Below are 17362 nucleotides of genomic sequence, written 5' to 3'. Positions count from 1 at the left end.
AATCCTTATAGTTTCGGATTTGGCCCTGAAGGCCCGTTTTAAAAATTCACCCTGTATAATCAGTGTTTCGGCCAGTTTAGTCCGAAATACTGAACAATCTCATATGAGGTGTTTTGATTACAGAAAAGTACCAAGGCGTGTTCTTCGAGCACTGCGCCCAATCTTATCCTGTTAGTTCTCGCTCCACGCAACTAGCGGTATTGGCCGCCCTAGCGAAGGTGTTGCCGCGTCTCGCCGCGCTCGCCGCTACCAACACAGACACGAGCCCCGCGCGATACGCCGCGATCGCCAGTGTTACTGCACACGTCGCTAGCATTATAGATTATACGCTCAGTGAGTTGTGGATACTTTTATGTGTACTTGGCGTTAGCGAAGGTGCTGCCGCGCCTCGCCGCTACCAACACGACCCCGTACGATACGCCCCGATCGCTAGTGTTACTACACACGTCGCTAGCATCAGCCATTATACGCTCAGTGAGTTATGTTATTATATGAGGCTGTTAGATCTGGTTCTAACAGCTTCCTATAGCCTACAAAACATAATTTACAATAGAGAAAAGTAAAAGTGTATAGTCCGCTCAAGTTGTTGCGAGGAGGTGTCATACAATTTACTATGGCGACGCGATTCATTTCTATATTCAGAGCGGACTGGTAGTTTTACGCGGACTATACGACATTTTTAATTACGAAAATACAGATAGGTCAAAAATCATTAAAATGCAGTTAGTCCACTTTGATTCTAGTAGGTTCATATATTTTTATGTGTAGTTCGCTGGACTTGCTTATTTTTGGAGTTCAGTGCAAGATTTCAGTCGGTTAGGTTAATACTAGTGATGACGTTCATTTTCGTTCCTGACAGCTTAAGAGTTCATATGTACATATGTGGGAGACTCCTTCTTATCGAGTTGATGTAAATATCGTTGTTTACGTCATATATCGCACATATACAATTTTACCGACGGGTTCATATGGATTCTGAGTCAAAATAATCGTGGGGAAAACCCCAGGAAGAATCTATTAATATTGATAAATCTCCAAACGGACATCTGAATTGAGCTGTTGATTTATAACAATGTTCTTTTTTTTACAGAAAATAGTAACCAAGTAAGGAACAGACGAGACGCACTTCAAATTATGGAAATTATGATAAAACAGCTTAAAGGTAAAACTTCGATTTTTACATACCTTAAAGTTATATGTCTATATTAATTAGGAAACACGCGTGGTCTCAGTAAATTTATTTGCTTATTAATAGTAACATTATCTATGTACTATTAAAGCAATATTGTGCAGTCTTTTGTATGTTTATAATAAATATATTCGAATAATATTCCAGATCTCAACCGGACAGAAGAATTAAATAAGTTGAAAGACATTTACCAAAATTACGCTCAAGACTTGTCCAAGGATTCGTCACACGAACTCAGAGCCAAAGTAGACAGCATAAAAATACATTTTAAGTGAATTGTCATTATTTATCCCAATAATGCAAAATGAAGTATACTATTTAATACCCGAATAATGTGTTTTCGTTAACTTCTATAGTTTCTTTGGTACATTGAAAGTGGTAGAACCCTTTGTGGTTCGACTCCGGCGGCACTACCGCCACGCCTATTTCTACCTAATAACAGCTGTGTTATGCGCTGCTGTGTTCCGTTTTGAAGGGTGTGGTAAGGGAGACATACTTTTCCGAGGCGTTCCAGCTTAGGCCTCAGGGGTAGCGGCGCATCTATGGCCGACCTTAGGTAGGAATACCTAATCCTATCTGGGGTTGATTACAGATGTCCATGGGCGGATGTAGCCACTTACGATGGTAAGTGGCTACTTCCTGACCTGATGAGGTGGACTGCATGCTCGTCTGTTACTCCTATATTATAAAATAATAATAATAATAATTTAATGAGCCTTTTCAATTATTCAAACTTTTACTGCTACTAAATGTTGTTATATATTTTACATATTCGACTATTACTATAAATTTACTTTTACATTCAAAGTTATATTAATGATACTATTAATTGAATTAAATGAATAAGTCTGACGTAAATGAAACTGTCAATATGGTCTTAAATTTATATTATCACATTATAACTTATATATTACAAATCTATGGAATGGACAATAATAACAATAAAATATAAATAACTGAAGTTATTTATTGGGTGAATTGCACTAGCAAGATATTAAATTATATCATAGTGAATTTATTTTCAATTTAAAATTAATGTATTGCATTATAGAATATATTTCAAATGACAAGCAATGACGATGGATAATATCAAATATTGCAAATTTAAAGTAATTACGACATGAGTTAACAGTTACAGAATATTTAGTTCTAGTGTATTTTATAGTCAATATACTACAGTCGAGCACAGGTCTGATCAGGGTTTAGGCTACGCTTAAGGATACTGGCCAAGGATTGATTGGTACACTTTACACTTGTTTATTTAAGAACTCTCAAGTATGTCACTTTCCTTATGGTGCGATGTTTTCCTTCATATTTTATGCAAGTGATAATTAATATCTAATCCGCACATAGAATTAAAGCAACCAAGGCTTAAATACATTTCAACAATTAAAAAACAAAATCTTAAAAACACTGGCGTCAGAAGTTTCTGTTCTATATGCCCCTGTTTAAAAGAGGGCTGGATAAGTCTACGGACACGATTGCCAACATTGCATCTTCAAGATTTTGCCTTGAAACGGGAAAATTGTGACTTGTATATGCGGTTTAACCGTATAGCGGTATATGCTCCACTTGAATTATTTTTAAATGTTGTTTAAATATATATTTTGTTTAAAACGAAAACATTTAATCAAATAATTACATTAATAGATATTCGTCTTGAAATCAAATACATAAAACAAATGACGGTCAAACATACATAGATATAATTAATAACTTACGATTAGAAAAGTTATTTGTAGGTATCTGACAAGTATAAGATATCTGACAATTCATTTAAAATCATATTATAGGCATGATACATTTTTAATTACTGATTTTCAATGATGTGAGAGTAAGATAATATAGACACTAATAAAATAATAATATACTTATCGGGTATATAGCAACAGCATAACGTAATTGGACAAAAAGATAACAATTACTTATTAATAACAACAATAATTACTAGACGCACTCAATCTATACATCATGGATGTTCGAATAGTTAAATACATACATGCAAATGCAAGCTATTGTTAGCGTCCTAATATCGCTACTTACCTAAATAAAACTATGAAATATAATAAGGACGAAGCAAAAACAATTTTTGTACATAACAACAAATCACTATGAAATATTTTTTCTAAATAATAATAACTTTATTTATTGACTAATTAATATTATGTAACTAACAATGTAGCAATTTAATTATTAAATGAGGTATTGTTGACCATACTTTAATTAATTTTATGAATGCAACTAATTTTCTAGCTTCGCGAGTATCAAAAGCAGATTTTTAGTACCAAAGTTTATTGAAACTTTTACTAATATTCTTATATAATTTTTGTGAAAAGTTTATAATTATCATTATCATCAGTGTCTAAACTATACAATGGACTTAGGCTGTAAAGGCAATTCACTAACATTATTAGATGCCATAGCTTAGGCCAGCGAATAAGATATGGTTATATTTTACACTATATACACTGTAACCAAGATTCTTACGACGATAAGCTCTGTATTGTTAAATTGACTAATATGTTCAGTTAAGATAGAATAGCAAAGGAGCTGGCAGGCCATCTTTAGTATTGCAGCTCGTCTACATCTGTCAACAAATTCAAATAGGACATTTGTAATACTCAAAGTTGATCACAGACGTGTTGCTACTCCGAGGACTAAGTTGGAACGCCTCTTTTAACTTTTACCTTCACTACACCTAACACAGTAGTGTTGGTTTTGTAGCTTATCTACCACTAAATATTGCACTAAACGTCATCAAAAAGTCCTCTTGGGGGCATGGTCATCTTGTCCCGTCGTCGATCATCGAACTCTGTTCGCACAACTGGCAGAGTGCTGTCACCGAAGCGCTGTTCGAGTTCGTCCTCTAGCGTCAAGTCGGGTCTGTTGTAGGGTATCTCCGCCCGCTGGTAGCCGGAGACTGGTTGGGAGCGCTCGGGGCTCGGTTGGACATAGTAGTCTGAGTCCACGTCGTTTAGCAGCCCGGTGCGGGCTGAAATGTGACCGCCATGCACAATAACTGTTTGCATTAATGGTGACGGACAAAAGCACACAGAAAAGACAGTGGTAAAGTGTTAGGTGCTGAAAATGTTTGTGAATAGCACACAATATCCTGTTTAATTGGGTTGACACTTGGAACAACTTAGGGATATAGTCACAAAATTGCAATACACAGTAATTCTTTTTATTTCAAAATCAAGACTGATTCTAATTCCCATTAGGAAATTACCAAAATATAAATAAAACTACTCAATACTTAATACCCCAAATCGTTTTTTAAACTCATGTTAATCTATAAAATACGACATAAGCTACAATGTTTTATAAAAATTTGTATGTACTTAATACTCCACACAAACAATTTCAGCACTGAAAAATACCCATTTTTGCGATGAGTAAGAAATTTTTTCCATATTATTCACATAAGTACAATGAAAAATTGTGAAAGAATTATTTGGAAATCGGTGCATCGTGAAGCTGTGCTAGTTTCATAATCATTTAATTTTAATTACCTTCACCTGACATACTTTACAAGTAGGAACACATAATAGGTGTTATTAACAATATACATCTAAAAGACCATTTCCAATCATCAAATGTTATTATTTTTTCGACACATTACGTGTTAGTAGTTAGTAGTTTTTCTTGTAATGTAGAGAATTATAGATATTTATAGTGATTATAAGAACGATAATATCACGATACTAATAAAACTGATTAAAATCAATCAATACTTAGAATAAACTTATTATTAATTTTCAAATGAGTGAAACATAAGAGAAATAGGTGCACGTCAATCTACCAACATGGTATTCGGTCCTACACAGTACACAGTTGGATTTGCATATTGTTTTTGCCATAAACGAGCAAGACGTAGATTGAAATTACTTTCGAAGGATATCCGTAATTTTAAGACATTACATACTTTGATATGATATGATATAAAAGGAGTTCTACATGGCCGCCGATGCATTGCCGACTCCTCTGGTGTTGCAATTGTCTAGGTAACAGTGACTACTTTCCATCAGATGTCGTATACAAATGATCACTTGTACGAGCCATCTAATGCAGCAAGATCTTGCTTCTGTAAACATGTTCTCGTGTTACCTCCATCCTGCATGTCTCTGTCGCTGCGGTAGTTTGAGAATCGCTCGCTGTAGTCCCGACGTCGCGTCAGGGATTCCTCGGCTCGTTGGCGCTTGCGTTTTTCTAAATAGGTACAATTGGAATATTGTAATAATTTTCGTTCGTAGGTTTATATAATTTTTATACATAACTAGCGTAAATACAGTTTAATCGTTCAAAGTGAGAAGGCTTAAGGGCTCGAACACAAAACTGCGATGCGACGCGATGCGAATTCGCAACGCAGAAAATTGCGATGCGAATTGCTGCGATGCGATATCGTGCGGCGTAGCGTCTCTCAGGGTGACAAACAACAACAACCACTGTGCGATGCGAATCAATTCGCAAGTTCTTGCGATGCGTCGAGGGAGCTCGCAGATTTTTGCGATGCGACGTCGCATCGCAGTTTTGTGTACGAACCCTATGCTCTAGTCACGCCGACCATATTTAAAAAAATAAAATAAAAGAAGTATTTCATTTAACTTTTAATATTTCTTGTAAGTTATAGTTATTTTACGTAAATTTATTGAAAGATGAACATTTTTTTAAAATGAAACCATTCAGACTATAATTTTGATTAATTTTTCGATAAAGTATTGAACGACAAACTGATTTTTCTGTCGTACACATAAAAGAGAGCAAGCGAGACGGGTATAGAAAGGTCACATTACCTCTCTTAACAATCTCCCTGCCCTCATCCACGAGGTCGGTAGTGAGCTCGTCATCGCCCACGAACTGCTGGAAGCCGCAGAGGGAGAGCAGACGGCTGCCTAGCGATAGGTACGTGGCGAGACACAGCAATACCACCAGCATCGGGAAGTAGATGTTGAAGCCCTCCGCTATGATGCCCAGCACGTCCATGTGACCCATTATCTGAAATATAGGAACAATAAGAATAGGTGTTGATTAAACATTTTTTTTTATAATATAGGAGTAGCAGACAAGCATGCAGTCCACCTGATAGTAAGAGGTTACTGCCGCCCATGGACATCTGTAATCAACCCCAGATAGGATTAGATATTCTTACTTGCGGTCGGCCACATGCGCCGCTACCCCTGAGGACTAAGTTTCAATGTCACCGAAAAGTATATCTCCATTACCATACCCTTCAAAACGGAACGCAGCAGTGCCTAACACTGCTGTTATTAGGCAGAAAGAGGTGTGGCCGTGGTGCCGCCAGAGTCTAACCACAAAGGGTTCTACCACCTTCACAATAATAATGTATGTGTTACATTTAATCGTATTTCGCTCAATAAAAACAAGTTGAGCTGTCGGCGGGACTATCCAACTGATGGTTACAGCTAGTAAGTAAATTTTATGAATACTTCGGAAGGTGCGTTAAGCTGTAGGTTCTGCTTATCATTGAATTGCAGACATTTTAAGCTTGCTGAGTTGAGATCTATAAAAATATTTGATATGGACTGGTTAACCTTCCGCTACCTATACTGCCGTCATAACAAAAAAAGACGTTTCTACGAAAATCTAATATTGGAGAAATTAAATGTTTTGCAATCCAAAAAGTAAATCAGTTGCTGTCCCTAACATTATAAAATATTTCATGTTATTTTGGTGTAAAAATGTGAGAATTGTTTTCAGCTTACTAACTTTGAAAATGGTTAAGATGAAATTAATATGATTAAATAAATAAATGCAATTTTCCTTTTCTCTGTAGAAAAAAAAATATTGAAAAATTAATCATACGAAATAGAAAAGACGCTTCTGGCTAGATACGCTTTTTCAACTTAGCAATTTTGAAAACGTTTTTTCTACCTAGTAATAATACGATAATTACCAAAAGAAAAAGCCTTTTCTACCATCATACCACCTTTTCAATTTAGTAATACCTGATTAAATGATGCGACAAAATCCGTCTAGTTTACAAATATGACTACTTTGCCTAAAATAAACTCATTAGATCATAATGTATTTAATTTGTTAAGATAAAATAAAACAGCAATGTACTCGTATGTAAGAAATAACATTTATTTATGAAAAAAGTTCTTAACAAAAATCCCAGTTTCTCTGGTAAAAACAAAAACATAATAATCCTCTAAGAAATATACATACTCATTCTTAAATAAGGAACGTTCCTTTCCTTTCCAAAAATCAGGAAGGAACTTTTACAAATGAATAGGAGCTTATCTAGTTCTATCAAAATAATTCGCTCATTGTAACATTTCTTTTAGAAATAATCAATCAAAATTTGTTCTTAAAACCATTAAAACTATAACTAAAACATGAATGAGATCAGAAAAAATAAATTAAAAAGATAATAATAATCAATAACTAACAATTAAGTAACACAATCATTACAATGAAATATTTTTAAGTTAACAACAACAAAGTACAGTTAGTAATAATGTAACGTTAAATATTATGAAGTAAAATAAAATATCTGTCTACTACAAATTCGAAAAAAACACTTAAATCTAAGAATTTGGTAGTCTAAATCACATTTAGTTTTAAATCAGTCTTCTTCATGACTTCGGGAGAGATCAACACTATCATTGTTAATGGGTAGATTATACCAAAATGGTTTTCTGTTGTCTGGCATCAAAGGAGTCAGTTTTTGTATGATCATCGTCTTACGTTCATATGTAATACCTCTGTATTTTGATTTCACTTTTGGTGGTGGTATCCCACTTTTAATATTTTTTAATCTTAAGAAATCTAGAGAATATTCGGATTCACTAGTGAAATCAGTCTTATATTGAATGATGTGGGTGCCTCTGTGAAATGTTACTTCACACATATCACTTAAGTAAGCTCGAGGTGTAGTGTTTTGTAGTTTGTACGACGAAGAACAGTCTTCGAATTGACAAAAATCATCCAAGTTCATTACTTTGACGTTAATGTTTGTCCTAGTGCTCGCAACTGTTTGATGAAAATCTTCGAAATCATAGAGATGTTTCTTCTTTTTCATAGCCAATTCCACCTGGTGGTGAAATTCGTCAGCGGACATAAAAGTATGGCCCACCTCTAAATATTTTAGTTTTATAGAATCAAAATTGACCTCTACTGAATTCACAAGATGAGTCAAATATGAATATAACGTCCAATTTTTGTTTTGTGACGCACAGTTATCTAACCAGATAACTATGTGTTTTAAATCTCTATTGGCATGTAAAAAAGCTTTGAAACAGCTCGCTATATCACTCATTTTACGACCTGATACCGCTTCGTGCCATATAGCAGCAAAGGTTTGACAAACTGGGTTTCTCTTTTTGTCACCTATAGGGACAAAACTCTCATTAAAAATTATAATTCTTGGACAAAACATGACAATTTTAAATTGTTCAATACGTGGAAGCATGATAACTTTTTCTAAATCAGCCGAAAAATATGCAGTTTCTGGGTTCATATTAGATGTATTTTGTTTATTGACGTCTTTTTTATACTCTTGCCTAGCTGTTACATACTTCTGATGGTGATGCTCATAACTGCGACAATCTTCACATTTCCTGTGTCTTAGCTCTTTATGATATGCATTGTGAAGAAAATATTTTTCACATATCTCACACTCTTCGTGTCCAAGTTTTGTAAAAGATATATTTAACTTCTTTACAACTTTCCTGTAGTACTCATAAGAAACCTGTTGGTTAGTACCTGGGTTATCTGTAGGTTGCTTTTCACAAAAATCTTGATACATTTTTGATACGGTTAGGTCAGATGGTAAATATTTTTTATTTGGTGCATGAATTCGCCGGTAATGAGATACGGAAGGGTTAAATGAATTGATATGTTCTATAATTTTGGTTTCATCTATCTTATTGATATTAGGATTAGATCCACGTCCATCTAATGGTTCTCCATTGTATACGCCGCTTAAAGCATTTCTTACAGCTTTATCATTTCTCCGATTGAAACCCAACGTTTCTAAAAAAAAAATTTTGCAAACCTTTAATTTTGTCCCTTTATCTTTAGACAAAAAGTACGTGACGGTGGTGTTTCTATCTATTTTTCGATTTTCTTTAACAGTCTTCCTCTTAGGTTCTTCTTTAGATGTATTATTTCTTATAAAATATTGTTGATCCTTCCAAGATAGTTTTCTAAAAAACTTATTGAGATCTTTTCTTTCATCTTCTGTGAAACTTTCATGGCATTTCTTTTTACATAATTTTATATCACATCCTGGTTTTAATTTATATTTAGATTCCATGTCATTAAGCTTTTTAAGTTCCCGCCTCTCTGCTACTGATTGATCATACTTCTTACGTTTCCTAGGGTTTCCTTTTTTAGTTAAATCTTGTGGTGTGTTTTCGTCATTACAACATTCAGGCGATTCAGGCACAGTTATATTACGAGACTGTGAATTTGGGATAATATTTGATGAAAAATCTGAATCATTGGAATTAGCAGCGGAAATTAAATTTGGTGGTACATAATCTTTATCGAAAACTGAATCATCTGAATCGAAATCTAGTTCTCCGTCTAAGTTACACTGTAGGTTGTCATAAATTGGTATACTTTTGTTTGTTTCCGGTAAATGTTGAAATAGATTATCATTATTAATGTCATGTGACTCTTGGTTGGAACTCGTTGATGGCTCCAACAATGCCAGTATTTTTGAGGACCGACTGCAACTCATTCTAAAAAATAAAAAAATAAACTTTTTTTAATGAAAGCGACCTTGTTTGTTTATTTCTTTATATGTTGTTACAAAATAATTGCAAGATAAAACTAACTCGTAATAAAATTAATTGTAGTAGGCATTACTTTTCGGAACCTACAAGATTAAAAATATTTAGTTTTTGGCTCCGATTAGTTTTAGTGTCAAAATGCAGTGTGCACTAAAATGAATCAGAGCTAAAAACTAAATAAATATTTTAGGTTAAAGCAAATAAGGTGAAAAAGTTGTTTAAATACAGCTTTACGAAAACTTACCTTAGGATGCGAATAATAATTACACGTGTTGAATAGTCGCGACGTGCGCGAACGCAACGTGATGTCCTCTTCGATGTTTAGGCGCAACTGCCGATCGGACTCACAACTGCGACCCCCACTCCCCTCCGCACAAACATTGATACTAAGTAGAAAAAACACATCTGCCACTTGCGCCCTGCCTAATTTTCTTAATACTAAAATGAAAAAACGTATCTGTGCAGAACTGACTTTTTTACTTAGTATCGTGTAGAAACGTTTTTACATTTTAGGATCAAGTTAATATTTTGGAAGAAAGTAAGACGCTTCAACGTAAATGCGTTTTTTCAACGTAGTAAAAACCAGAAGCGGTTTTTTATTTTAGTAATACTTTCGATAATACTCAAATGCGTCCTATTTCATAATCATTAACAGGGTTCCAGTTTGGAATAGAAAAAATTCAAAAATACCAGCAGATGCGTCTTTTTTTACTGATTCCGAATATGTACATAACTCAATTTTGGCAAAAGTGTTAGATACGTCTTTTTTTCTTATGACGGCAGTATAAATTGGTCTGTGTAGCCTCATGGGTCTTGTTAATGCAGGTCACTTACTAAGGTTTCTTGAGTAAGGTTTGGAGTTCGACATGTGGTTGTTTATAAATACACAAACACATATAGTATATTTATATAAACCTAACCTAATCTAACCCAACCCTATCACTACAACAATACCTGAGTATAATAAGTCTCCATGATCCTCTCCTTAATGACATGCGAGTCCATGTGTATAAGGCTGAGGAAGTTGAGGCACATGGCGGGCGTGAGGCGGCAGACCATCATGCCGGAGAAGATGAGGCTGTACTCGTTGGTCTGGTGGTGCGGCGCCAGGTAGTACAGGTTCAGCAGCCGGATCTTCAGCACAGTGGAGTACGCGCAGTAGAACATGTACGCGATGATCAGTGTTGATACAGACTGGAATTGAATTAGATATGTACTCTGATATTTTTTAAAGGAAATTTTCGGAACGGAATTTCTAGATATCATTGCGAAAACTTTTTGGTACGTAATATAGCCCACATAATTTAAAAGAAAAAAACCAAACTACGGTCCTTTTTACCCGATTTAAATTGATTTATGAAGAACCTACAGTTCAGATTTTTTTAATCTGGTCAATATGATACAACACTGAAAAATTAATGTATTGGTTGGCACATCATTTGTGGCTACTGCTATAATTATATTATATACAAAACTAAGTCAAAATTCAAATCACAAACAGACTGATATTATTCACAAAATCTGTACAATACTTAGAAAGTTATACATATAAAAAAACACTACATTTTTATGCTACAGACAATTACAGTCAATTGCCATAACAGACTGAATAAGAAATATAATTTGTAAAATAACTTACAACAATAACAGCATAATTGTACGTTCCCTTCGCAGCTAAGACTATATTGGCGAATATTGAGAGCACTGGCTTCTTGCAGAAGAAAGTCACTTCAGACCACACCACCGCGACAGATAGGATACACGTGATCACCGCCATCGTTTTCAGGAAGTACTGCTTCATGAAACACTCCCAGTACCACTCTGAAGGCAGAAAATATATTTAAGACAAAACTTAATACAATATCGAAAAAACGATAATGACAAATAACTTGATTTCTGTTACAATTTATACATATTTTATATGGCCATAGGTCTTTTCCCATAACTAGGGGAGCCTTAGATCATATTCTACATTACAACATAAACAAATTGTACATATAAAGTGTAAAAGTTAAGTAATTTTGTAGATATTTTTAGCGTTATAAATCATAAATGCCATTCTATATTGAATTACACCTACCTATTATTGGTGGATAGAAGATTCTCTGCACTCTAGGCCTTGGCGTGTGGAACGTGTGTTGAAACCGTTTGTCAGGAGAGCGCGCGTTGGACGCCACGTCTTCTAGGTGGTAGATACGCTCCAGCATCAAAACCCATTGGGTTTCCGTCCGTTGCAGAACATGCAATGCTTTGATAGTCTGAAACAACCTTTTACTGTGAACTATTTTGCATATCGTGGATTTCGTATAAAAAATAATATTTAGATCATATATAAAAATCACTTTACTGTTTGTTATGTTGATTTCATATTGCTATTTAACTAATAATTTCCATCAAAAAGCTACAACATTATTTCCATCATCATTGATTAGCATTTAAGATTTCTTTATTCATACTTGTTTTTCGACAACCTGTTCTTCAAGCCTGCTAATATTTAATTGTCACTATGTACTTGTAAAACTGGCTCATGCTTAAAATATTAACATGTAGGATATTAAGAAACACAGCTATTTTATTATTATTCATCACAAATATTCATATAGATGAACAGATAATATATAACATTACCTTCTTATGCAAATTGACCAGTGACTTAAGCGAGGGTGGCGTGGGTCGTTCAGGGGGCGCTCGCGAGTTAAGTCGGTCGCGCAGTTGTATGGGTAGCTTCTGTATGATAGTCTCCACATGCCTGTGCAGTGGGTGAGTAGGTCCTACTGCTGCTGTTACTGAATTAAGACTCTGGAATAGAAAAATAAATATGGTTTTACTATACTCCAATATAAATTGATAAACATAGTTTATAGGTCTGGGGGTCGTTCAAGTATTACGTAACGCAATTTGGGGGGGAGGGGGGGTCTTGTAAAACGTTACGATGCGTTACAGGGGCAGGAGGGGGTCTTCCGTAATACACGTTACGTAACATTTTTTTAATAAAAAAATAGGGAATTAAAACTCCTAAATTGGCAACCCATTTCATTTATGTTTTACGGGAAATCCCTTGAATGAGTGGGTTCAGCCGACTTAGTTCGGCTTTTTCGGAGTTGATGTTTTATTAGTTTTTACTCTTATTCGGATTAAAAATCACTTGTTTTATTTCTTAGTATTATAAAGTAAATATGTAAGTAAAAGTATCCCAAGGATAAAAACTATAACATAACTTTTTAGCGAGTTTAGGGTAAAAATTGACACTTGAGTGTTACGTAACGTTAGGGGGGGGGGGGTATAGAAAAACGTTACGGTGCGTTACAAGGGGGGGAGGGGGGGTCAAAAATCTTCAAAAATTGCGTTACGTAATACTTGAACGGCCCCCTGTACAAGATACAGTTAAACATTGCTATATAACCTAATAGCAAATTATATTGCGGGTAGAATTAAGAAATCGGAATCATACATGTCATGTCTTGAAAATAATAAATATTGTAACCAATTTAAACTAAAAGGCAAAAGTAGCCTGCAATTTGCCCCAACTAAGCTTCTCACATCCTCTCTGGCAGGTACTTCTACTTTAAGTCTACTGCCTTAACAACTTAAAAATATATTTTAAACATATATAGACATAATATTATACTACTTATAATATGATTTGAATATAATATTATGCAACTTACATCCAATATATCATCCACAGTTTCCTCAGCTTCACACTTATCTGTACTCAATTTAGCAATTTTAAAATAACTGTACGTTAGAGTATAGTTCTTCTTAGAATTGTTCCAGAGATTTCTGGGCACCTCAACTAAGGCATAACCGAGAAGTAATATCAACAAGAATAATCCCCATGTGTTACTTGCTGATGATGCAATGGTCTTTATCCTCGGCCCATCTAGCTGTACTCCAGGTTTGAAGGCAATATATATGAGGAGTACACCACAAATGAACAAGTAAGAGCCATAGTATATGGCGTTATCTACAAGAGCTGATTTCAGCTTCCCTTTCACTGTAAAATCTCCAGCTTTGCTGTATGACTGCATCATTGGCATTATAAGCCTGAAAAGAATAGATCATTACGAATATATGAATAATTAGTAAGTGAAACAAGGAATGAAATTGAGGGTTGAAAGCACAGCATAGAAAAAATTTTGAAGGGTGAAAATTTTAAATTTTTAATAATTCATATTATGAGTATACCATGCATGAGAAATAGACAACAATGTTCAGTCATTAAAAATAAAATTAAAGAATATTCTATAGAAGATTAGATGTTGTAGATAAGATCCAGTATAGATTTGAAACTATCAGTTTTTTTATCTTTCTGAATTTGTTGCCTGCAAGCTCTATTATATCAAATTACTGGGCAAGTCACATAGGCTTGTGTTCTTTATTGTTCAGAAGTGGAACATGCAAGAATATATAACTTTCCTGTTACTTTTGTATGTCCCATAATATGCTAGATCACACATAAAATTACATAGGCTTTTTGGGAATTACAATCTTTTAACGCTGTATTCAATTAGACGGTAAAGTTAAAACCAAAACTCATGTAAAATGTTGAAAAATTTCAAAAATCAAACCGCATTAAGTTTCTCCACACCAGCCACAAGCCTAAATATCTTTCAATCCTTTCAATTAATACTTTTATTTTAAATAAAATTTATTTGAACAGTGCATATGGATTGTTATACTTTACCAAGTCAAACATTGTGATGTCCAGTACACCACTCTCCATAGATTGGGGAACACGCTGTCTGGGACATAGCTCCATGGAATGTGGCACTGGTTGCCCGGAGGTGCCACCGTCGTTGATTGGTTGATCTCCGCTGGGGCTGTTATTGGGTTGGTTGTATTGTTTTGGAGGCATTGACGGTATACAGTCTGTAAATATTAGATTGCACATGTTATGTTGCTACCTACTATAAAGGAACCCTACTGTTTGCGCAAAAACATTATCTTTGCCTTTTTTATAACCTGACAACTGACAGACGTAAAGCGAGGACTTTCGGAAAACAATATGTTCTGTTTCCTGTATCAATTTTACTTTTGCAATATACACAGTTACGTTTTTAATTTTATAAATATATTTTCTTGTTGTGTTGCGGACAATTCGGTAAACACCTACCATAAGTGTTTGTATTTAGTTAAAAGTAAACTACTATTTTAAATGAATCGGTGATGCGCAACTCTCATAAGTCACATAAATATATTAATTACAAACTGAAAAAAAATCTGTCAAGAACTGCTTTTTAATATTAGGGGTCCCTATCCATGTCTAATATATGTTTTTTAAAAGGAATGTATGATACATTCCCTCCATAATTTTATAACAGATGTTAATTCTACTCATTATGAATTGTACTCATTCTAAAATAAAATTCCTAAACAATTTAATGTACAACACTAAATCATTACAATTTGCAATGCATAGTAAATCTCATTACATTAATAGCCATAAAACACTGCAATTAAATTACAATCTGCATTGAACAGACATACTCACCGATGACACATCCAATGGCAAAATGAACATAATAACGAACGAAAAATACCAGGCTGTCAGCACAGACACTGTCACCAGTATATGATTTCTGTAACAGTCCCCATATCTATACAATAGGGATGCTGCGAGCACAAACGCAGATATTATCTCTATCACAAACAATGTGTAAACCATCTTGATCGCTGTACTTAATTATAACTATGTATAGAACTTAGTTTTTCTTAGCGGTCTTTTGTTTTTCTTTCTCCTTCCACACGCGCGCTGCTTCGTGTTGGAGCTGCTGGAAACGAATTTGCGTCGTACTTTTCAACGGTAACAGTATGGGCCGCTCGATTTCATACTCCACTGGACATTCTTCGTAAAATAAAATTCCCGTTTCAGGTAAAATTGGATCGAACTCAACCGTGGCCTGCTCAGGCTTCGACACAGACATCTTATCTGCAACGTATCACCCTCACAAACATGTTTATGATTAATTTTGTTCACTGCAAATATTTAAATGTACGTAACATAAGGTAAATAACCAATCAAAAGTATGATTCAAGTAATTTTGTTAAATCATCTAAACATTTTAATCAATTTTGACTGGAATCAAATCGTGTGGACAGCAAGTAGGAATCGTAGAATCTATAGATAAAAAACGTGTTTGACAACCACTTTACATTTACAAAGTTAGCTGTTGATATTGATACATTTAACAATGTGTAAATAGTTACTACATTTATATAATCTAAACATACAGTAGATTCAAATTATGATATTTTTCTTCTTAGCACTATTCTGTATATATGGTTATTATTTATATTGATGTTAAATGAATTAGTCATTCAGATTTTTCCTATAACCAATGTCGTAAATATCACAAGCACTTTTCTACTGTCACTTGTCAATTTCATTCAAGGCATGTTCGGCTATATATCGATTATAATCTTAGTAAATAATTTGAATCGATTTTATTGATTAAATTGCCTTAGATTAATTGCCTTGCCTGTTTTGAGAGTTATAGAATTTAGAAACTAACGCAAGCGATGATAAGTTGCCATTGCGTTGTTGTTTAAACAACGTATCCTTATCAATCTAGAAATTCGTACACTGACAATCGTACTGGTTATTCATCAGTTTCCTTAAACAAAAAGTATATTGTAAACCTATACAAAAACGAAAAAATGATCATATAAATTGTACTTTTCCTTTGCTCAATAAATAAAGAGTTCGAGACGGTTTATCGCACCCTAGAGGGCGACACATCAAAGATCTAATCTCGTTTGTATTTACCTAATTTATACATCTCCCATATATAATGCTTTTTTGCTACTATATACATAGTGATTAAGTAGACAGTTTAATTGGTGGAAATAATTACTGTTGTCTTCATGCACTTACACATGCATTTGCGTCAACATTTCACATTCCAGAATTTATTACGATTTTATTGGATTGTTACCGAATGTCCATAATCAAATTATAATTTTTTTTTATCAAAATCGCCCTCGTTAGGTGCTCCTTTGAGCATATTTTAAGATTTCATGAACCTGCTTTCATCCACGCCGCAATAAAAAAATAACTTTGTTTACCTATTAAAGTTTCTATCTGGTGTGTAAAGTTTACATAAGCAAATCATTATTTGACTGACACCATTTTTTGTCTATTCCATCGATTATCCAATGATTTCACCTGCATAAGAGCAGTCATGGTTATTTATAAAAGATTAAATAAATTGAAACAATCTCAAAAGATACATTTTAAAGCTTTTATATCGCGCTATGAAGTATAAAATCTCGCTCTGTAGTCTGTATAAACAGCGGGCCCCGGGTTATTTAATATTTTGACTGGAGTGAACGGCGGAACTGCATTAAAAGATTTAAAACCGAGTTTTATTATGGTATAAATGTTTATGATACCTCTCTTTTATAAGCT

General features: G+C 34.3%; 2 protein-coding genes and 1 long non-coding RNA gene across 4 annotated transcripts; 1 reads left to right on the top strand and 2 right to left on the bottom strand.

The window, feature by feature from the left end:
* Window positions 1-105: 105 nt before the first annotated feature.
* On the top strand, window positions 106-1522 carry LOC140750718 (uncharacterized). Its single transcript, XR_012103242.1, has 3 exons — window positions 106-333; window positions 1091-1162; window positions 1337-1522. It is a non-coding gene; the product is annotated as an uncharacterized LOC140750718 (long non-coding RNA).
* A 2212-nt stretch (window positions 1523-3734) lies between these two features.
* On the bottom strand, window positions 3735-15758 carry LOC140750716 (LMBR1 domain-containing protein 2 homolog). 2 transcript variants are annotated; one of them, XM_073084417.1, is made up of 10 exons: window positions 15446-15758; window positions 14639-14823; window positions 13620-13998; window positions 12580-12750; window positions 12032-12209; window positions 11591-11772; window positions 10906-11145; window positions 5983-6184; window positions 5297-5398; window positions 3735-4181 (listed from the first exon to the last, which is right to left on the bottom strand). In XM_073084417.1, the coding sequence occupies exons 1-10, from the start codon at window positions 15617-15619 to the stop codon at window positions 3937-3939; spliced, it is 2058 nt and encodes a 685-aa protein (XP_072940518.1). In that variant the 5' UTR covers window positions 15620-15758; the 3' UTR covers window positions 3735-3936. The 2 variants fall into 2 exon arrangements, with proteins under 2 accessions (XP_072940518.1, XP_072940519.1); XM_073084418.1 differs by having other exon boundaries at window positions 3735-4148.
* LOC140750752 (uncharacterized) lies at window positions 7271-10732 on the bottom strand. Its single transcript, XM_073084459.1, has 2 exons — window positions 10196-10732; window positions 7271-9900 (listed from the first exon to the last, which is right to left on the bottom strand). Exon 2 carries the CDS (start codon window positions 9897-9899, stop codon window positions 7779-7781), a length of 2121 nt encoding a protein of 706 aa, XP_072940560.1. The 5' UTR covers window position 9900; window positions 10196-10732; the 3' UTR covers window positions 7271-7778.
* Window positions 15759-17362: the final 1604 nt, after the last annotated feature.

The sequence above is a fragment of the Epargyreus clarus genome, unplaced genomic scaffold, assembly GCF_041222505.1.
Source record: "Epargyreus clarus isolate Ecla_fem2 unplaced genomic scaffold, WU_Ecla_fem_2.2 ptg000021l, whole genome shotgun sequence".
NCBI classification, from domain to species: domain Eukaryota; kingdom Metazoa; phylum Arthropoda; class Insecta; order Lepidoptera; family Hesperiidae; genus Epargyreus; species Epargyreus clarus.
This window is presented reverse-complemented; position numbering and strand designations above follow the sequence as displayed.